This window comes from Mustelus asterias, chromosome 20 (genome assembly GCF_964213995.1).
Source record: "Mustelus asterias chromosome 20, sMusAst1.hap1.1, whole genome shotgun sequence".
In the NCBI taxonomy this organism is placed as follows: Eukaryota; Metazoa; Chordata; class Chondrichthyes; order Carcharhiniformes; family Triakidae; genus Mustelus; species Mustelus asterias.
The window spans coordinates 9,369,134-9,392,978 of NC_135820.1; the positions used below are offsets into that span (position 1 = coordinate 9,369,134).

The 23,845-nt window shown below is 42.6% G+C and overlaps 1 protein-coding gene across 1 annotated transcript in view; it reads right to left on the reverse strand.

Moving 5' to 3' along the window:
* The window catches only part of LOC144508755 (cell adhesion molecule CEACAM5-like), a 56,774-nt gene that overhangs the window by 13,800 nt on the left and 19,129 nt on the right, over positions 1 to 23,845 (reverse strand). The window contains exons 4-7 of the mRNA XM_078237065.1: positions 12,197 to 12,310; positions 8,053 to 8,361; positions 3,564 to 3,836; positions 134 to 397 (exon numbers count right to left, since the gene is read on the reverse strand). Coding sequence (XP_078093191.1) covers positions 134 to 397; positions 3,564 to 3,836; positions 8,053 to 8,361; positions 12,197 to 12,310 — 960 coding nt within the window. The remainder of the gene's footprint in view (positions 1 to 133; positions 398 to 3,563; positions 3,837 to 8,052; positions 8,362 to 12,196; positions 12,311 to 23,845) is intronic.

Consider the following 23,845-nt stretch of genomic DNA (forward strand, 5'->3'; position numbering starts at 1 on the left):
ATCTACTAGATCATAGCATTTATCAAGGATATATTCACGTTCAGTATATTCCTAGAATTTACCATTATAAACCTTGAGAAGCGGACAAGTAGCTTTAAACCTAACAAAATCAAACTGAAAAATGAGTACCTACCTATTACAATTACTAGTTTAGTTGATTCATTGGAAATATTTGTTAAACTGTTAAAAGCCACACAGGTGTAATTTCCAGTCCCATTCGAAGTAATGTTATCAATGATAAGTTCTGATCCTGTTTGTTGAAGCAAGATGTCGTTCAGATACCACTTGAATTCTGCGGGTGGGTTTGACTCCGCAGAACATGAAAAGGCGATGGTTCTTCCAACAATGTAAAAAGATAAATCAGGTTGTATGGACAAATTAGGGCGATCTGGTCCACCTAATATCAATAAACACATGCATTTTCATAGAACAATGCTAAAATATAAGCCATCATTAGACTTGACAACTATAGAGGAGACCATAATCGCCACAGGAACTATGCATTATTGGGTATACTAAACACCATGAATCATTTTTGTATGGAATCTGAAGGCAATAGTCCCTGCCATTTTCCCCCGTGTGCAATGGCGGTATCCAATGTTTAATACCGATTATTCAGTAATGGGAGTGGGGGGTGCAAAGGTTGGGGGTGGGATCGGGGCCACCTGGGGCAGGGGATGGTGGGGGGGGGGGGGGACTTATCTCTTTTTTTGGTGTGTCATGGAGGATCTCAATATTAGTCTCTCAGTGTTTAATGGTGGCTGTCCATTTTCCGCTTTGAAATCTTGAGACAGCAGTTCCGATTTCCACTCTTATTCGGCTGTCGAGCAATGAGTGACAGAGGAGGTAATCTGCCTATGCAGAAACAGGACATAGGAAGGGTGGCAAATGCATATTTGTCATTGCTCTGTTCGCAGCAAAAGGGGAACACAGTATTCCCAGATAAATAGCATACCAGGCTGCTTTGGGAGGCGGGGCAGTAAATTGCAGTTTCTGCGATGCAAATGTTCAATTCGAATCTGGCCACGAGTGAAATGCCAGAGGATTGGAGGCTGGCTAATGTGGTTCCACGTTTCAAGAAATGTGGTAGAGATAAAACAGAAAATTATAGACCAGGGAGTCTCACATCACTTGTAGGGAAACTATTGGACAACGCTCTGAAGAACATAGTTAATCTCCACTTGGAAAGGTATGGGTTAAATAGGGATGTTCAGGATGGCTTTTCAATGGAACGTCATGCCTAGCAAATTTGAAAGTTCATTTCGAAAATGTGATCGAATATGTGGCTGAGGGAAGAGCATTGGTGGAGTTTATATGGATTTTAACAAGATCTTTGACAATTTCCCAATTGGGTCATTGATTGAGCAGGATGAAGCACATGGAATTCATGTACACTTGGCGTAATGGATCCGAAACTGGCTCAGTAATAGGACACAAAGACTGGTGTCATCGTCTGCTTCAGTGTATGGAAGCCGGTGTCCAGTGGCGTACAATTAGTTTGAATGCTACGACACTTATGGTTTGTCACATACATTAATAATATGTGATACTCTACAGCGGATGGTCGATTTTGCAGGTGACAGCACGATTGGTAGAATGGTTAATAGTGAAGAAGAAGGTCGTCGGTGACAGGATGGTTCAGATGTTTTGGTCAGATGGGCGAGCAGTAGCAGAAGTGAATCATTTGTACATAAGAAATGGTTTACACCTCATAGGTTTGAGATGATTCCCTGTGGAAGAAGTAATCAGAACGAGATTAATGAATGGCAGGAAACTAGGAAGGCCAGAGGAACAACTGTATTTTGGGACACTTATTAAGAACAAAGAACAAAGAACAGTACAGCACACGAAACAAGCCCTCCGGCCCTCCAGGCCTGTGCCGCTCATTGGTCCAACGAGGCCATTCGTTTGTATCCCTCCACTCCCAGGCTCCTCATGTGACTATCCAGGTAAGTCTTAACCGATGCCAGCGTTTCTGACTCCACCACCCTACTTGGCAGCGCATTCCAGGACCCCACCACTCTCTGTGTAAAAAACGTCCCTCTGATATCTGAGTTATACCTCGCCCCTCTCACCTTGAGCCCGTGGCCCCTCGTGATCGTCAACTCCGACCTGGGAAAAAGCTTCCCACTGTTCACCCTATCTATACCCTTCATAATTTTGTACACCTCTATTAGGTCTCCCCTCATTCTCCGTCTTTCCAGGAAGAACAAGCCCAGTTTACCCAATCTCTCCTCATAGCTAATACCCTCCATACCAGGCAACATCCTGGTAAACTTTTTCTGCACTCTCCCCAAAGTCTCCACGTCCTTCTGGTAGTGTGGCGACCAGAACTGGATGCAGTATTCCAAATGTGGCCTAACCAATGTTCTATATAACTGCAACATCATATGCCAACTTTTATACTCTATACCCCGTCCTATAAAGGCAAGCATACCATATGCTTTATTCACCACCTTGGAATGTGGAAGAACTAATGTGGAAGAAAAGATGAATAGGGTAGTTAAATACACTAATTAACACCTGCTTTTTATCAGTCGCTGCATAAGGTATAGAAGCAAAGAGGTAATGTTGGAGATGAGAAGAACTTTAGTTAGGCCACTGCTGGAGATTTGCGCAGTTCTGGACATGATATACGGCAGAAACTGTGCCATCACTCTCAACGCCAGCTTACATGTGACACCGAATCCACTGTAATGTGGTTGACAAATAACTCAGCTCCCGATCAATTAAACATGGGAAATAAAACAGTAGTCTTTCCTCCGATGCTCACATTGCATGGTGTAATACTGTAATTTCAAAAATGCCAACGTAGCCGGTTCTTGATACTTTTTCAATCTTTTTTTTTGCATGATCAAGTTTTCTGAGTTGTGGAATAGCGAGAATGTGTTTCCAATACTAAGCTGGGACAACGATATTTTCAAGCTTTCCCTTAAAATATTTATTCTGCTCAAAATTGCTGAGAAGCCTCTTTAGTTTTGCTGCATCAAATATATTATTTGGAAATGCATTTTTTTAATCAAATAGTGATGTGCAAAATAAATTTCATTTTCTCAAGGCATCTGCATTTCTTTCTTTTTGGAATCTGAAGCCGACTAATTGGCTTGACTGCAAATATCAAACACTAATTTTCTCCCCAGGTTCCACTGAAAAATAAACATAACTCATCTGATACTACTCGTTAAGTTCCTCTGGATTTCATTAATTGGCAAAACCAACCAGCCGAATTAAGATTGATTATTTCTGTCGGGTGCATCTGAAATTAATAAGTCGTCGCCCCAAACGTTATATAATTTCAGATTTCGCTGTAAATAAAGTGATCTCAAGACACCAGAACCTCATGAATACTATTCCCCACTGCTGAGTATGATTTTCATGACCAGTCCAACAAGAAAAAAACAATACTTGTTTAAATAAATGAAGCTCAACCCAAAATCCCCGTGTGTTGCAAATAAGAAGAAAAGACGTTTACGTGTGAATCATCATTGTTTTATCTTTCCTAATCATGAATCCCACTGGTTTGATGATACATTCTGAAAATAATGATCCACTGGGGCACTTACAGCTGACATTTAGTTGGTACGTGTAACTTCTCATTCTGCTTAAGGAGTTGTATGCATAGCAGATGAATCCTCCATTAAACCTTGACACTTTCGACAGAGTGAGCGTGCTGTTATCACCACTGAGATTAAATAAATTATCAGAATTAATAGTGGTGTTGTATTCGAACCACTGATATGAAACTGCTGTGCCTGATGCGAAGCAGCTCATAGCCACGCTGTCGTATTCTACTGGGTTGGTGGCATTTGCTGTAACGTTGGGCTTGGAAACAGGTTCTGTCGAAACAAAGTAGATTAGATAATGCACATTATAAGTAAGTTAAGAGGCCTGTGGATTGTTCAGCAGATTCTAACATCAGTATTTGTGCTTGGAATCGTTATCTGTGTGATCCCATTAAAAGTGATACTTTGAAGTGGATATTGCAATTCCCTGTGCTGACATCCACAATGCATATATTGCGCAAATATACTCTCTTCCACATTCTACCGTCGGGAAAAAGGGAAGCACGTTTGAGATCGCTTAACAACCGACTGAAAAGTAGCTTCTTCCCTGCTGCCATCAGAGTGTTGAATGGATCTACCTCTCATTAAATTGATCTTTCTCTGTCTAATTGATCTGTGACTGTAACTCTACATTGCACACTATTTCCTTTCATTCTCTCTTTACGGCATGCTTTGTCTACACAATGTGCAAGAAAAATACTTTTCACTGTACACTAATGCATGAGAAAATAATAAATCAATTCAAATCAAAATAAACTTCTACTGAATGGACTTGGTATCTCTTCTTACCATTCAAAGCATAAGGTATATTTTTGTATATTTATATTTTATATTTATTTGCATTGCAGGCACACGCCCAATTAATAAAACATACAGACAATATTTCCTATATCTGCAGTCGTTCCAAAATATTTGCCTCAACTGAGGGGAAACTGAGAAGGTTGGTATCTGACCCCCTATCTTGCTGTATCCCGTGGAGTAAAAATGTTTTGTGCGGATTGAATTTTTGCAGATGGATATTTGAAAATGGAATCATCAGTATAAAGAGGTCGAGACGTTTCACTTTGTGTGAAAGCAAATGAACAACTAATGTAAATTTATGTCTAAATGTTAACAAATGAACATGATGGGATAGTCTGTAAGATAGTTTCATGATATGAAAGAGCAAAGCACCACCAATCAATTTAAACCAAAGCCTTTGAACTGCCTCCCTCGCAGCATCTACAAATGCTTGTTAAACACTGCTAGTTAGCGTCGATTCCACCTGCGCTATTTTACACTCTACAACAATCTTTTGTTCAGTTCCGAATCGCAGGTTTCAGCGTAACCTATCATGGCATTCCACTGGTGATCTGGACCACAGCTAACTGCCAACTTCAACTGGGAGCCCACAAAGTCCAAATAGTGAAGTTCGCGTAGACTTGCGATTTCCGAATTTCATTCGACGTTACTCAGTTTATTTCCTCGAGTCCTGCATTTCTTTCTCACTCAAAATTAACATATAGCGAAGTTTGCAGCGAATCTTCACAGATACGGGAAAAGTCAGGGAATAGAAGGAAACGGAACGCGGAGAGGCAAAAGGATTTTTTCCGCTTAAACAATAGTCATGTGTCCGTGCAGGCTTGTTGGGCCGAAAGGCGTGTTCCTGTGCTGTGCTATTCCTTATACTTTGTTCTGTTGCGCTCAAAATTAGAGGCAAGGTCCTGGGATTTCCGATTACTGTGAAGTGCTTCATATCTTTCGAAGTATTTTATCAATTATATTTACTGTTGTAATGTTACGGGAAGTCGCAGACAATTTGTACAATGTGCTGCCGGATAAAATGCTGTGAACGATATTCGGGAAGTTGTTCACTGGCGGAGAGGATGTATTGTTTTTTACAAAAATAGTGCCGATATTTTTCTTGTCAGATACTGAGATGCGATTTGCAACGCCCATCTGTAGGTTCAAATTTCATTCAGTACATCACTGGCGTGGCAGCTGATTTCTGCTTTCAATGCAACTATTCTACTTGTAAAGTTAAACTACCAGAGCTAATTCATGCCCGACATTAAATAACTTTATTCTCTCCGCTGGTCATTCAACATGCATTGTTTTTACAAAGCAAATTGAGGGATTCAATTTTTCGGCTTCTGAACCGAAAAAAAATGAACCAATGATAAACATATTAGTATGAATAAATCAGATGATAAATTTATTGTTTCCATTCTGCTTTGTTTTACTAGCGACAACGGTGTGTGAAAAACTTAATTCGGGGTTACTATGGCTGAGTTGCTGTCTGCATACATTAAAACAATGGAGACGCCTATTGTTTGCCACTGTCTTATTAATTTTTCACTGTATTTCTTTGTGCCCAAAAACTTTATTTCGTCATTCTGCAGCTTCAGTTTGTTTTGGCAATTACTGAAGTGGTTTTGAAGTGTAACTACTGCTTTATTACCAAAACAGCTATTAAATTTGAACAGGTTCACGGAATTTTGTAGGCAGCACGATAGCACAGTGATGAGCACTGCTGCCTCACAGCGTCAGGGTTGGGTTCCCGGGACTGCCTGTGTGGAGAGTGCACATTATCCCCTTGTTTGAGTAGGCTTCGTCCTGCTTGTGCAGTCGAAGGATGTGTGGGTTAAGAGGATTGGTCGTGCTAAATTGTCCCTTGGTGTCAGGGGGACTCGCTTAAGTAAATTCTTGTTGCTATGAGAATAGGGCCTGGGTGTGATTGTGGCCGGTGCAGACTCGATGGGCCGAATGGCCTCGTTCATGCACTATAGGATCCGCATTTGACAGATTCGTGGTCAACTTTTTGTGAGGCTCCCTGATCTGACTCTGGGGTATCAATCTGGTATGGCCGTAACGGCTTCAATTCCTACCAAAGAAGTGTCGAGATAGTCCCGAGGAAGTTGCTGATGATACCACCGTTGTGGGCTGGATCTCAAATCACGACGAGAGACAGAGAATCTGACGAATTGATGCGAAATAGTCTCAGCCTCAATGTCACCAAAACGAAGGAGACGGTCATCGACTTCAGGATGGGCAGTGGAGGGCATCCCCTGTCTAAATCAATGGAGACGAAGTAGACATGGTCGAGAGCTTCCTTTTTCTTAGGTGTCCAGATCGCTATCAACCTGTCCTGGTCTCTCCATTGGGACGCTATAGTTAAGACAACCCAACAGCGCCTCTACTTTCTCAGGACGCAAAGGAACCTTTGCATGTCTGCAACAAATCTCGCTGACTTTTAAAGGTGCAACATAGAAAACATTCTTTCTGATTGTCTCATAGCTTGGTATGGCTCCAGCCCTGTCCAATAACACAGGAAACTACAAAGGGTCGTGAAGGAAGCCCAGTCCATCACTCAAACTAGCGTCCCATCCATTGACACTGTCTACACTTGCCGCTCCCTCGGATAAGCAGCCAGTATAATCAAGGACCCCACGGACATCGGGTGTACTTCCGCCTACCTTCTTCCGTCGGCTAAAAGATACAAAAGTCAGAACTGATATCAACCGACTCAAAAACACCATCTTCCCTGCTGTCGTCAGGCTTTTGAATGGACTTACCTCACATTAAGATGATCTTTCTCTACACCCTCGCTATGACTGTAACACTGCATTCCACACTCTCTCCTTTCCATCCCTATGTAGGGTACACTTCGTCTGTATAGCGCGCCAGACATTTTTCGCTGTATATCAATAGATGTGACAATAATAAATCAAATCAAGTCTATAGCCTGTGTAGGTACAGGATGCGCTGTCCTCACTTTCCCCAGCGGTCTTTTCTCGACCAGCTGTTCCTTTCCTGCTATTGAGTCATGGATTTCTCTTCGGGTTCAAAAGTTTTATGAGTTCTTTGCGTGCAGCATGAGTCTGGATTATTACCTGCAGCACATTAGTTGATTTTATTTAACTAATTTATCAGTCAGGAATCTTATATAAAAGTCGGAAAAGGAACTTTCACGTTTGCACGGCCTTTAAGTTTAAATTTCCTTGAGGAAAATAGGGATCAGCGTGGAAACAAATCTGAATTATATTCATGAAGCAACTTTTGAAGTTCAGTGCCGGGGAATTGGGAAGAAACAACAATTTATCAAATAACGCTTTTTGCAAATTAAACGTTCTGCAAAATATTTTCCACTTTAGTAATTGTCGAATGCGAAATGAGCAATTTTAAAATCGGAAACAGATATCATCTATATTTTTGACGCTAGTGGAAAAATATTTTCTTTGGTATTCACATTAACCAAGCATTGTTATAATTTTACCATAATATGCTGTCCAGACCGACAGCTCGCTTTTAAATTAAACAATGACTATCGCATGCACAGCTTGCTTTTCTGCAATCGCGCATTCATATTGCGAATTAAACATTCCTCAATAGCAAAACATGATACTGACGTTTCTCATTGTCATTACTTTGTGCATGTGCAGCTTCTTCTTCCCTCTCGCGCTCACGTAAAGGCGCGCGCATGCGCCGATCGAACAAACAGATAGCTTACCGAGGACAGAGAGTGTGATGTTTGCGGCAGCTTCCATTCCAGAATCTGCAACCATGCTGACAGTATACACTCCACTAAGCGGAACTGTCACTGACTGCAACAAGAGTGACCCGTTCGTGAGGAATAGCTTAGTCTCTCCTTCGTAATGACTAGAGTTTGTATAATTCCAGTTAGCAATACTTTTCTCCCCGAATTCCCAGTTCCCACTCTTAACCGCAGCGGATGGTTGAACTGAAAGAAGGGCATTTTCTCCGACGGCCACAATAATCCGACTGTTTTCCACCATGATAGTAAAAATGTTTGGCTGAGCTGAAGAGAGAAAGCCATATTAAGTAGTTCAGTCAAAATTAACACAATATAATTTTTCATTAACGTCAATATAACAATACTTTCTGATTTTCTCTGATAGTATAATGCTACCTAGTTTCTGCAGTCACCAGAACAAATGGAATGGGCAATTGATCCTCACCCACCGATGTCAGTAAACTAAGAGGGAATCGTCGGACTCGTCATCAGAAGAGATCCGCACCAATGCCTGTTGCAAGGGGTGACAGGTGCGGTCTTGTGATCAGTTCAGTCATTTATATAAACGGCAATTCCTATTGCATGAATTGTTGCTTAACTGACCTTGAACGCATTCTGCAGGATAGGAACTGTCATGCAACAATACAAATTTATACTGTTGCCGTGCCTGGCGATTTTTCTTTCTATTTGCGCTGTCTTTCTGTATATATATATTTCTGGTTTTGAGGATCAGTATAAACAAAATTTGTATCAACGAAGAATACTGTTGCACCTCCGCAGTTAAGTTCAGACATTGTACAGAACAAGTGCTTCAATTATAAAATTAAAAAGCACACTAAGCCCTCAGGATTCCAGTATCTCGATAAGCACCGTCTGCCATCAGATGATTGATTTTCTTCATAGAAATATGGCAACTTGAAGCTGCAGTGGGCCATTCCGAACTTGAAACCTGCTCAGCCATTAATTTCGATCTTGGCTAATCATGGAATTCAATACCCTAATCCCCCTTCCACACAGATCCATTGATCATTTTATCCCCAAGAGCTCTATATAATTCCTTCTTGACATGAGAAAGCGCTTGGCCTCGAATACTTTCTGTGGTTGTGCAATGCATTGACCATACTCTGGGTGAAGAAATTTCTCCTCAGTTCAATTGTAAAAGGTTTACTCTTTTTCTTCAAACTATGGTCCCTAGTTCTGGACTCCCCTACCATTGGGAACATTCCTCCTGAATCTATCCTGACTAAGCCTCTTAGAATTTTATAAGTTTCTAGGAGCTCCCCTCTCACTCTTCAAAACTCCAATGAATATGATCCTGTCTGAGTGAGCCCGTCCTCATATACAGACCTGCCGTCCTCGGAACCAGCCTGGTAAACATTGGCTATGCTCTCTATCGAGGACATTATTCCTCAGATAAGGACACCAAAAGTACACACAGTACTCCAAGTATGGCACCAGGCCCTATATGATTGCAGTAAAACATCGCTATCCCTATACTGAAACATTCTCGACATGAAAGCCAACATGCCATTTGCCGTCTTTACTGCCTGCTGCACCTGCACTCTTGCGTTTAGCGATTGATGCACGAGGACACCAAGATCTCGGTGATTAGTCACTTCTCTCAATATGCACCAATTCAAGTAAGAATTTGTCTTCCTATTATTGCTGCAAAAGTGGATAAGCTCACATTAATTCGCATAATACTGCACCTGCAAAGCAAATGCCCACAAACTCAGCCTGTCCAAATCACGCTGAAGCATCTCTGCATCCTCCTCACAGGTCACCCTCACGCTCAACTTTGCATCATCTGCAAATTTGCAGATAATACATTCAGTTCCCTCTTCTAAATCATTAATATATAACTTGAACTATTGGCGTCCTAGTTCGGGACCACACTAGTTACTGACTGCCAATCAGAAAAAGAAGACCCATTTGTGCCAACGCTTTTCTTCCTATTTGTTAACAAGCTTTCTATCCATATCAAGAAGCTACCTGCAATGGCATGCATAGTAGTCTGCAATGGGAGAGCTGTCGAAAGCCTTCTGAAAGTCTTAATATCATATCCACTACTTATCCTCGGTCAATTCTACTAGTTAAATCCTCAAATAATTCGTATAGATTCATCAAACATATTTTCCCGCCTGTAAATCCATGCTGTCTTTGATTGATTATACCAGTGCCATTCAAGAGTTGAGTTATACAATTCTTGATAAGGGACTCCAGCAAGTTCCCATGTACCGACATTAGGCTCACTGGTCTATAGGTCTCTGTTTTCTCTCTACCTTCCTTTTTGATTAGCGGGCTTACATTAGCTACTCTCGAACCTGTAGGAACCAGCCCAGAGCCGAAAGAATATTGGAAAATAACCACAAATGGATTTGTTATTTCCAGGACCACTTCCTTCAGTACACTGGGATGAAGACCATCAGGGTCTGAAGATTTATTCACCTTCAATCCGATCAATTTCCCCCAATTCATTTCACTACTAGTGCTGATTTTGATTCAGCTCCTTACTAAATCGTGTTTCAGAACTTCTGGTACGTTATTCATTTCTTCCTTGGTGAAGCCTGATGCAAAGTACGTATTTAATTCCTCTGCCATTTCTTTATTCTCCGTCATGAATTCTCCCGTCAACCTTTTTCTCTTTTCGTAGCAATAGAAACATTTAGAGTCACTTTAGTGCTCCCCGTTAGCTTATTTTCATGCTCTATTTTTCCTTTCTTTATGCAACTCTTGGTCCTCCTTTACTGAATTTTAAACTGGAATTTAAAATTGATTTGTTCCGTCACGTTCGCCATTTAATAGGTGCATTATTGCTGATCACGCAACTTAGCTGCATTGGCATTTAGCTCCAAGAACCGAACACCAAACGTTTCCACCTCCTCTCCTCTGTTCAAAAAAAGTTCCATGGCTTTGACTGAGATCTCGGTCATTTGTCCTTCTCTTTCTTTGTGTTGCGTGAGGATAAAGCCAGTTCAATAACTCTTCTATGAAGCGCTTCTGTACCAATCTTTACGTTAATGGAGCGTGGTATGATGAGTTGTTGCTCTTACATTACACTTTATTGAACAGACCAATGCAATAGAAGGAATAGTGCCAGAATAGTCGGGTGTAAATTATTCTTAGGACATTAAAGGATGAACATAATTGGTCTCCAATTACGGGCACTAACCATGAAGAAAATAGATCAGAACATTCAGCAGATCAGGTGAACGATCTGAAGTGTAATTATCGCAGATTAACTGATTGGACCATAACGACTTCGCACTCTGGTACCCTGAGAGGAATGGGTAATGAAGCGCATGACATGTTTCATTTTTATTTTCGAAGATTACAAGCTAAAATTACGAGAGACAATTACACTACTTCTTGAAATTACAAGGATATTTACTCTTTATACTCATCGCAGCAAGATTGGAATGCTAGGTATATTTTGATAACAGCTCCATCATCTTTCCAGGTCCTCGTCCCCACTCGGATTAGTTGCCTGATTAATAACTCGTATTACAAGACAGGGTCACTGCCGTTGCCCATATCCAAACACCTGCGCCTAACCAATCCAAGCCAATATCCCAACCCTTTCCCATATTAGAAAACAAATCTAACGCACTGGACGCAAATCCCATACGCACCCCACTCCAATTTGTTGACCTAAGAGCAAGCCGGATGCTGGTGAAAATCGACGTGTGAAGTGAAAGAAATTTGGCGCCTGTGTGGTAGGAACAGCAGTTAATCAGCTCCGGGTGGGGGTGCATGAGTATGCACTGCTAATGCCCGCCCCATGTATTTAATTCACAGAATACAGGGAAAACCAAAGACAAATGCCTTTCTTGCCAAATTTCTGTAACATTTGTCTGCCTCGTATGATTTCCTCACTGTAAAAAAAAATGACTTCAACTGCAACAACAATCTGGGTATTTTAGAGCAATAATTTAAATCCCCGAGCTCGGCTGGGGAAAGCGAATTCTTCCAACGAGGTAGAGAGATATCAAACTCGACAAGGATATTGCTTCTGCGAAATGGCTGCAATACGCCGGGTGCATTGAACAGATTTTCTCTGCCAGTCACTTGTCTTTTTTGGCTAATCGGTCAAAAATAGACAGTAGAATTTGTTCCTTACCTTCAGTAATGAATAAGCAAATAGTCAATGCTGTGCACAGCTGCACCGTCATCCTGAGAATCCGTTCGCGATGTATAACACTCTCTCTTCCACTCGGCAACTGATCTACTCTTCCTGGTGCACAGATCAGATCACTTAAATCTTTTGCTGAAGACGAAACTCTGATTGGACGCGGTGCTGTTCACCTGACCGGAATTGTATTGCACAAAACGCGAGCTGCAGACATGTGTTCCACATAGCTGAAAATGTGCTGTATACTTCGCTTTAATTTTGCTCTTAAGTTTAAAATAATCCATTAATTTACTTGTTGAATGTTTTGCGTGGAAGGCAGTTGGACGCAGATCAAATGGTGAGTTTCAATTGAGATTGAATCAGCACCAGACGAGAAAAAAAAACTTTTTCCATAAAGTCGCTCTTATAGAGTCATAGAGACATACAGGCTTGCAGCTTGGAAACAGGCCGTTCGGCCCAACTTGTCCATGCCTCATCTTTTTCATAACCACTAAGATAGTCCCAATTACCCGCGTTTGGTCCATACCCCTCGATACTCATAGAACATAGAACAATACAGCACAGAACAGGCCCTTCGGCCCACGATGTTGTGCCGAGCTTTATCTGAAACCAAGATCAAGCTATCCCACTCCCTATCATCCTGGGGTGCTCCATGTGCCTATCCAATAACCGCTTAAATGTTCATAAAGTGTCTGACCCAACTATCACTGCAGGCAGTCCATTCCACACTCCAACCACTCTCTGAGTAAATAACCTACCTCGGACATCCTTCCTATATCTCCCTAAATGAACCCTATAGTTATGCCACCTTGTAATAGCTCCATCCACCTGAGGAAATAGTCCTTGAACGTTCACTCTATCTATCCCCTTCATCATTTTATAAACCTCTATTAAGTCTCCCCTCAACCTCCTCCGCTCCAGGGAGAACAGCCCTAGCTCCCTCAACCTTTCCTCATAAGACCTAGCCTCCAAACCAGGCAGCATCCTGGTAAATCTCGTTTGCCCTCTTTCCAGTGCTTCCACATCCTTCTTATAGTGCGGTGACCAGAACTGCACACAATATTCCAAATGTGGTCTCACCAAGGTCCTGTACAGTTGCACCATAACCACACGGCTCTTAAATTCCAACCCCCTGTTAATAAAAGCTCACACACTATAGGCCTTCTTCACAGCTCTATCCACTTGAGTGGCCACCTTCAGAGATCTGTGGATATGGGCCCCAAGATCTCTCTGTTCCTCCATAGTCTTCAGAACCCTAACTTTGACCCTGTAATCCGCATTAAAATTATTCCTACCAAAATGAATCAACTCACATTTATCAGGGTTCAACTCCATTTGCCATTTTTTAGCCCAGCTTTGCATCCTATCTATGTCTCTTTGCAGCCTACAACAACCCTCCACCTCATCCACTACTCCACCAGTCTTGCTGTCATCAGCAAATTTACTGATCCACCCTTCAGCCCCCTCCTCTAGGTCATTAATAAAAATCACAAATAGCAGAGGACCAATCACTGATCCCTGTGGCACTCCGCTAGCAACCTGCCTCCAATCCGAAAATTTTCCATCCACCACCACCCTCTGTCTTCGATCAGATAGCCAGTTACCTATCCAATCGGCCAACTTTCTCTCTTTCCCACACCTCCTTACTGTCATCATAAGCCGACCATGGGGGACCTTATTAAACGCCGTACTAAAATCCATGTCTATGACATCAACTGCCCTACCTTCATCAACACACTTAGTTACCTCTTCAAAAAATTATATCAAATTTGTGAGGCACGACTTGCCCTTCACGAATCCGTGCTGACTATCCCGGATTAATCCGCGTCTTTCTAAATGGTCATAAATCCCATCCCTAAGGACCTTTTCTATCAACTTACCAACCACTGAAGTAAGACTAACCGGCCTATAATTACCAGGGTCATTTCTATTCCCTTTCTTAAACAGAGGAACAACATTCACCACTCTCCCGTCCTCTGGCACCATCCCCGTGGACAGTGAGGAGCCAAAGATCAAAGCCAAAGGCTCTGCAATCTGATCCCTTGCCTCCCAAAGAATCCTCGGATATATTTCATCAGGCCCAGGGGACTGATCGACCTTCAGTTTATTCAAAACTGCCAGTACATCCTCCCTCCAAAAATCTACTTCCTCCAGCCTATTAGCCTGTAACATCTTCTCTTCGTCAAAAACATGGCCCCTCTCCTTGGTGAACACCAAAGAAAAGTATTCATTCATCACCTCTCCTATCTCTACTGATTCCATACACAAGTTCCCACTCCTGTCCTTGACCGGCCCTAACCTCACCCTGGTCATTCTTTTATTCCTCGCATAAGAGTAAAAAGCCTTGGGGTTTTCCTTGATCCGACCCGCCAAGTACTTCTCATGCCCCCTCCTAGCTCTCCTAAGCCCCCCTTTCAGCTCATTCCTTGTTAACTTGTAACCCTCAATCGAGCCATCTGAACTTTGTTTCCTCATCCCTACATAAGCTTCCCTCTTCCTTTTTGCAAGACATTCCACCTCTTTTGTGAACCATGGTTCCCTCACTCAGCCATTTCCTCCCTGCCTGTCAGGGACATAGCTATCAAGGACACACAGTATTTGTTCCGAGAAAAAGTTCCACTTTTCATTAGTGTCTTTACCTGACAGTTTCTGTTCCCATCTTATGCCCCCTAATTCTTGCTTAATCGCATCATAACTACCTCTCCCCCAATTATAAACCTTGCCCTGCTGTATGGCCCTATCCCTTTCCATTGCAATAACAAAAGACACCGAATTGTGGTCACTATCTCCAAAGTGCTCTCCCACAACCAAATCTAACAATGGCCCGGTTCATTTCCCAGTACCAAATCCAATGTGGCCCCATCTCTTGTCGGCCTATCCACATATTGTGTCAGGAAACCCTCCTGCACACACTGCACAAAAACTGCCCGATCTGAACTATTCGACCTACAAAGTTTCCAATCAATATTTGGAAAGTTAAAGTCCCCCATGACAACTACCCTGTGACCCCCATCTTACCCATGTAACCGTCCATACAGGTTTTAAAAGCCAAAATTGTACCCGCCTCTACTACTACCTCTGGCAGCTTGTTAGAGACACTCACCACACTCTTTATGAAAAGTTACCCATCTGGACCTTTTGTACCTCTGCCCTCTAACCTTAAACCTCTGCCCTCAAATTTTAGACTCCCCGAATTTTGCGAAAAGATATTGATTATCTTGCTGATCTATGCCCCTCATTCTTTGATAGACCTCCATGAGATCATTCCTTAGCCTCCTACGCTCCAGAGAAAAAAGCCCCAGTCCATTCAGCCTCTCCTTGTAACTCAAACCATCAAGTTCCGGTAGCGTACGAGTAAATCTTTTCTGCACTCTTTCTAGTTCAATAATGTCCTTTCTTATAACAGGGTGACTTCAACTGTACGCTGTATTCCAAGTGTGGCCTTACCAATGTCTTGCACAACTTCAACAAATCGTCCCAGCTCCTGTATTCAGGCTAGTAAAACCAAGCATGCCAAATGACTTCTTCACCACTCTGTCTACCCTGTGACTCCCCTTTCAGGGAGCTATGAACCTGTACCCCTAGATCTCTTTGTTCTATAACTCTCCCCAACCTCCTTCCATTAACTGACTGAGTCCTGCCCTGGTTCTATCCACCAAAATGCATCACCTCTAAATTAAACTCCATCTGCCATTCGTCAGACTATTGACTCAATTGATCAAGATCCCGTTGCAATCCTAGATAATCTTCTTCACTGTCCACTATGCCACCTGTCTTGGTGTCATCTGCAAACGTACTAACCATGCCTCCTAAATTCTCATAGAAATCATTCATATGAATGACAAATAACGGTGGAACCACTACCGATCCCTGAGGCACACCGCTGGTCACAGGCCTCCGGTTTGAAAAACAACACTCTACAACCACCGTCTTCCGTCGTCAAGCCAATTTTGTATCCATTTGGCTACGTCACCCTGAATCCCGTGAGATTTAGCTTCATGCAACAACATACCATGCGGTAACTTGTCAAATGCCTTGCTAAAGTCCATGGAGACCACATCAACTACACTTCCCTCATCTACCTTCTTGGTTACCCCTTGGAAACGCAACCGAATTTGTGCGAAAAAGATTTTCGACCACAAAGCCATGCTGACTGTCCTTAATCAGTTCTTGACTCTCTAAATGTCTGTAAATTCTGTCTGTCTGAATACCTTCCAAAAACTTACCCACTATAGACATTCAGCTCACCAGCTTGTAGTTCCCTGACTTTTCCCTGCAGCCCTTTTTAAACACGGGCACAATATTTGCCATTCTCCAATCTTCAGGCACCTCACCTGTGGTTGTTGATGATTTAAATATCTCTGGTAGGGGACCCGCAATTTTCTCCCTAGCCTCCCACAAGACCGTGGCTTACACATCATCAGCTCCCAAGGATTTATCTACTTTGATGTGCTTTAAGACTTCCAGAACCACCTTCTCTGTTTTATGTGCACCGCTCCAGACACCACTCTTTATTTCCCCAAGTTCCCTAACATCCATGCCTTTCTGAACAGTACATACTGATTGGAAATATTTTATTAGGATCTCACATATCTCTTGTGGATCCGTACATAGATCACCTTGATTATCCTTAAAAGGCCCTACTTTCCATCCCAGCTTATAACACTATTTTTATCCCAGTAAATGTTGGGAAAGATAAAATCCCCTACTATTACCACCCTAGTTTTCTTGGAGCTACCTGTAATCTTCTTGCATATTTGCTCCTCAATTTCCTGCTGACTATTTTCGGCCTATAGTACATCATTAGCAAAGTGATTGCTCCCTTCTTATTTCTCAGTTCTACCCATATAGACTTATTGGGTAAAACTTCAGATATATCCCCTCAGTACTGCCGTGATGTTTTCCAATATCATAAATGAAATTCCCCCTCCTCTCTTACCTCTTATTCTATTTTGCCGATAGCATCTGTACTCTGGAACAATCAGCTGCCAGTCATGCCCCCCCCCTTAGCCATATTTCAGTTGTAGCTATAATATCTCAGTCCCATGCACTCATCCATGCCCTGAGTTCATCTTCTTTGCCCGTCAGTCTACATGCATTGAAATAAATACAGTTAAATCGGACATCCCTTGCTCTCTGTCCTGCTTTGGCCTAATCTGTCTAGTACCAAGATTACTAACACTGTCTTGTCTATTTAATGCGCGGTCTTTAACTTCTGTGCTCTTCTCAACATTCTCTTTTGTCTTCCTACTGCTTTGGGTCCCACACCCCTGCCAAACTAGTTTAAACCCTCCAGAGTGACTCTAAAAGTCTCCCTACCAGGATATTAGTCCCCCTCCAGTTCCGGCGTAACCCATTCCTCTTGAGTTGGTCAGCCCTTCCCCGGAAGTAATCCCAATGATCCACAAATCTAAATCCCTGACCCCTGCACCAGCTCTCAAGCGACGCATTCATCTGCCAAATTTCCTATTCCGACTCTCACTAGCACGTGGCACTGGCAATCGGCCAGATATCACTACCTTCGAGGTCCTGCACTTTAGCCTTCTGCCTAATTCGCTATATTCGCTCTTCAGAACCTCATCCCTTTTGCTATTTATGTCATTACTACCAATATGTACGACAATCTCTGGCTGTTCACCGTCCTCATTAAGAATGTCCCGCAACCATTCAGAGACATCCTTGACCCTGGCACCTGGGAAGCAACACACCATCCAGGAGTCTCGATCACGGCATTAGAAAAGCCTGCCTGTGCCTCGGACTAGTGCGTCCCTATCACTGCTGCTCGCTTGCTCTTTGCACGACCCTGTTTTACAGCAGAACCAGGTATGCAGCCACAGGCCTGCCTTCTGTTATCTTCTCCTGAGAGGCTACTCCCCTCAGCAGCATCCAAAACGGTATACCAGGTTTAAAGGGGAATAGCCACGGAGGACTCCTCCACTGCCTTCCTGCCCCTCCTGATAGTCACCCATCTACCTGCTGAACCTGTGGTTTGACAACCTCCCTGTAACTAGATATTATCACACTCCCTGCCCCCGGTATGCTCTGCAGTTTGTCCATTTTCTGCTCCAACTGAACAATGCAGTCTGTGAGGAGCTGGAGCTGGACACACGTCTTGCAGGCAAAGTTGTTAGCGAGTCGAGATTGCTCCCTAATTTCCCACATCTGGCAAGAGGAGCAGACCACTGCCAGACCTGACATACTGCCCTAAAAACAGGTAAAAGGATAAAATAATCTCAACTCGCCTCCCCCTTGCTTATGGTCCTCACAAAAGCCAATCAGCATCGCCGCTCTGCTGTCCTCTGCTGGCCGCTTGCCTTCATTCTAACACGGAGGGAGTCTTCCGGAGGTCCACCTTCTTGTACCAGTGTCTGTGCCTATGCAAATCTTCCAGGCAACAGCCAATCAGCAGCATCGCTCTCTTTCCTTCTGCTGGACAAATTCTTCAAAGGATACGTATTGCATCGCTTCCTTCGCTATTGGTTTTTCATATTTACTGGACCTTGTAGCTTCCTTTGTTTCCTTCATCACCTGAGCCGGAAGTCCTGGGATCCATTTTGAATCCAGAAAATGCTGGCTATGGAAGGAACGTTCACTATCTGGCTATCATTCAGACATCAATCGTTTCATTCCTCAACGGGATTAAACATCCTCCTAATCATCTTTACTTATTTTGGTGAATATATCCAGATTCTCTGTACCCTCATTTGCAAAACAGCTGCACAAAATTTCCCAACGCCCTACAAGTAGTTAACATTACTGATGGAGGAAATATAAATTCGACACGAGTTAAGGAGGATCTATGAATTCTTCGTAGATCGTCCCAATCTGAAGTCACTAGATATTAAGACGACGCACGGGAATTTCACATGTGACATTTTACCACCGACAATGCTGCCAGCTGATCACCCATGGCATGGCACTTCGAGAGCAACAGCGATCAGGTGCTAGGATCAGAGCCTGGAGTGAACTTGATAAATTTGAATGGTTACGGATAATTTATTTGAAATTCATTAACAAGCTGGAGTTTTCAGGTTCAATCCTAGTTTCTGATATCCTAACTGGATATCTTTCAGAACCATACATTGATCAGTCTCCGAGGCTCTTTGTCTTTTACGTAACGTCACAAACAGAATCAAACTATGTTGCCATCACTGTCTTGTAGAAATGCAGACATAACAGTTTGCTACTTATCCTCGGTGCACATTTTTGTGAATTCCCACTACTACTCAGTCAATATATGAAGACCTAAGTCATAATTTGGAGGAAGGATCTGAAGACAAAGTTGCTCAGTTTGCGGATGATACAAAAGATATGTCCAGAGACAGGGAGTATTGAGGAAGCAGTAGGACTTGGACAGTGCAGGAGAGTGGACAAGGAAGTGGCAGATGGAATACAATGTGGAAAAGTATGCGATTATGCACTTTGGAAGGAGGAATGGAGGCATGGACTATTATCTAAATGGGGAAATACTTAGGAAATCAGAAACACAAAGGGACTTGGGAGACATTGTTCAAGATTCTCTTAAGGTTAACGGGCAGGTTCAGTCGGTAGTTAGGTAGGCAAATGCAACGTTAGTATTCATGTCGAGAGGGCTAGAATACAAGAGCAGGGATGTACTTCTGAGGCTGTATTAGGCTTTGGTCAGACACCATTTAGAGTATTGTGAGCACTTTTGGGCCCCATATCTAACGAAGGATGAGCTGGCCTTGAAAAGGGTCCAGTGGAGGTTCACAAAAATGATCCCTGGAATGAAGAGCTTGACGTATGAGAAACGGTTGAGGACTCTGGGCCTGAACTCGTTGGAGTTTAGAATGATGTGTGTTGATCGTCTTGAAAATTACAGGATACTGCGATGCCTGGATAGAGTGGACGTGGAGAGGATGTTTCCATGAGTAGGAAAAACTAGAACCAGCGGGCATAACCTCAGGCTAAAGGAATGATTCTTTAAAACAGAGATGAGGAGGAATTTCTTCAGCCAGAGAGTGGTGAATCTATGGAACTCGTGCCGCAGAAGGCAGTGGAGGCCAGGTCATTGAGTGTCTTTAAGACAGAGATAGATAGCTTCGTGATTAAGAAGGGGATCAGGGGTTACGGGGAAAAGGGAGGAGAATGGGGATGAGAAAAAAAGCCACGAATGAATGGTGGAGCAGACTCAATGGGCCGAGTGGCCTAATTCTGCTCCTATGTCTTATGGTCTTATAACTCGTACATTCCAGAATACATTTGAGCACTCAGTGTTCTACTGGTTGTCACCATGGTTCCTTGCTTCGGAATCCTGTATCAAAAGCACAATAGCGGGTGTGGCCAAGCAAAACAGTGTGGAACTTTATTCAAATTTCACGTTGTTTGTTGCTAACATTTGCATGTTTATATCAGAAGTGAAAAATATAGAAAGCACGAACAGGAAGGGTTTAGGATTTATTTCTATTTCCAAAAGAATGTTGTTTTTTTGCTTGGTTCCTAAATAATAATTTTCATTTTCCAGGAGTTGTTCAACAGAGTCAAAACTTCCAACTACCCTAAATCAACTTCTCTATGGTCTCGAGGCATCTAGAATTCTAATTTGCTGTTTGTTACCTCCGAATCTGATGGAGAACAAAATATTGAAACCTCATGTAATGCAGAACCTTCAATTTCACTGATGTTAATTTAAATATAACAACATTTTAAGAGATCTTATTTCATTGCATCGTCCGTACGTTTTCAAATTTACATTGCCCTTTTTTCTCCAATTTGATGCTTAAACTTGCTGTCCGACGAATAACATTTATTTTCGCCATATATGCTGAAGTCTTATGCAAAGTAGCTTTGCAAACCACACGCAAAACAAATGTTACCAGTATATTCTGAGCATCTTTGTTTAAACATTTCCATGTGAAAGTTTAGAAATAACTTAATTACAATTCATAATGGAGACCATGGCAACAGAATATTTTTGTCAGTCCATGATTTGATATCCAAAACGTTACCACAATTCGTTGTAGGCTCATTTGACAGGTGTTTTGAAAAAAAAATCTACTTTAGTATGGATTATGTTTTGAAGGAGGAACAGATTTTTGAACAAAGAAAAAGCTTACACAAGTCATCAGAAAAAAATAAAGGTAGTCAATGTGAAAAAGTAGATTTTATTTATAAATAAAGTCACAAAGACGAAGATCATTCTTTTCGAAAAACATATTAACAGAATGAGGCCACTTACTCTCAAATGACAGTTTCTGCATTTAAATAGATCACGATTTGGATGGAGTCAGGGGTTTAATTTTCTTATTCCACTTGGGGAACGATATTTTCCAGCATGGATAAAGAATTGTCCCCTGACATATCATCATTTTGTGCTCATACGAGAACAGGAACATTCCTCCAGCAATTAATTTCATCAATACACACAAAAGTTGTCGTTGATTATCTGGCTCTGATTATATGTGTACACCCACTTTGTCCAGCATTTCGAACTATTGGAAAATGTTGCTACTATATAGCCCTATCATTTCAGAATCCTGAAGACCTTAATCGCTAGTAAAACTGATATTTCAAAGGGACTTTGAAGGTCATCTAGCTGCTCTTTCAAGAATCATAGAATTATGGAATCTTAGAAGCCCTACAGTGCAGAAATAGTCCCTTCTGCCTATCGAGTCTGCACTGGCACGCCAGTCGAACATCTTACCCAGGCCCACGAACTCCACCCTGCACCATATCCTGCAATCCCACGTAATTACCCCGCTCATCCCCCTATCCTACACATTGTTCCCTATAACTTCATACTTTGAGCTGTGATATCGTTTTCTATTGTTACCAATCCCAATAGCTCAGATGCTGCAAGGACTTGCATAGATTTCGTGATCTGGAATGCAACTTTGATGCAGAAGGGGGCCATTCGGCCCATCGAGTCTGATTTGACTCTCTAAATAATACCTTACCCAGGCCATAGCTGGTAACCACACATATTTACACATACACATATTCGGATTGCAGGCAATGTTTTAACACGGATAGAATGCTACTTAGCAGATAGGAAGAAAAGAGTTGGCATAAATGGGTCTTTTTCTGATTCGCAGACTTTGACTAGTACGGTTCCACTGGGATTCGTGCTGGGAGCCCCAACTGTTCATATTGTATATTAATGATTTGGAAGAGGGTACTGAATGTATTATCTCCACATTTGCAGATGATACAAAGTTGCGTGGGAGGGTGAGCTGTGAGGTGCACGCGATTATGCTTCAGCATGATTTGGATAGGCTGATTTTGTGTGCACATGCATGGCACATGGAGTATAATGTGGATAAATATGATGTTATCCAGTTTGGTAGCAATATAGGAAGACAGATTATTACTTGAATGGATTTAATTTGAGAGAGACAGATACTCAACGAGACCTTGCAGTCCTCGTGCCTCAGTCGCTGAAAGTAAGCGTGAAGCTACGTCAGGCAGTAAAGAAGGCAAATGGCATGTTGGCCTTCAAAGCGAGAGCATTAGAATATAGGGATAGGGATGTTTTGCTGCAATTGCATGGAACATTGGTGAGGCCACACCTAGAATATTGTGTGGAGTTTTGTGTCCTTATCTGAGGAAGGATGTCCTTGCTATAGAGGGAGTACAGCGAAAGTTTACCAGGCTGATTCCTGGGATGGCAAAGAACAAAGAACAGTACAGTACAGGAAACAGGCCCTTCGGCCCTCCAAGCCTGTGCCGCTCCTTGGTCCAACTAGACCAATCGTTTGTATCCCTCCATTCTCAGGTTGCGCATGTGACTATCCAGGTAAGTCTTAAACGATGTCAGCGTGCCTGCCTCCACCACCCTACTTGGCAGCGCATTCCAGGACCCCACCACTCTCTGTGTAAAAAACGTCCCTCTGATATCTGAGTTATACTTCGCCCCTCTCAGCTTGAGCCCGTGACCCCTCGTGATCGTCACCTCCGACCTGGGAAAAAGCTTCCCACTGTTCACCCTATCTATACCCTTCATAATCTTGAACAACTCTATTAGATCTCCCCTCATTCTCCGTCTTTCCAAGGAGAACAACCCCAGTCTACCCAATCTCTCCTCATAGCTAAGACCCTCCATACCAGGCAACATCCTGGTAAACCTTCTCTGCACTCTCTCTAACGCCTCCACGTCCTTCTGGTAGTGCGGCGAGCAGAACTGGATGCAGTACTCCAAATGTGGCCTAACCAGCGTTCTATACAGCTGCATCATCAGACTCCAGCTTTTATACTCTATACCCCTTCCTATAAAGGCACGCATACCATATGCCTTCTTCACCACCTTCTCCACCTGTGTTGCCACCTTCAAGGATTTGTGGACTTGCACACCTAGGTCCCTCTGTGTTTCTATACTCCTGATGACTCTGCCATTTATTGCATAACTCCTCCCTAAATTATTTCTTCCAAAATGCATCACTTCGCATTCATCTGGATTAAACTCCATCTGCCACCTCTCCGCCCAATTTTCCAGCCTATCTATATCCTGCTGTATTGCCCGACAATGCTCTTCGCTATCCACAAGTCCAGCCATCTTCGTGTCATCCGCAAACTTGCTGATTACACCAGTTACACCTTCTTCCAAATCATTTATATACATCACAAATAGGCAGGTCTGTCAAATCTGTCATCGCTAAGTCGGTTAGCGATACATTCACT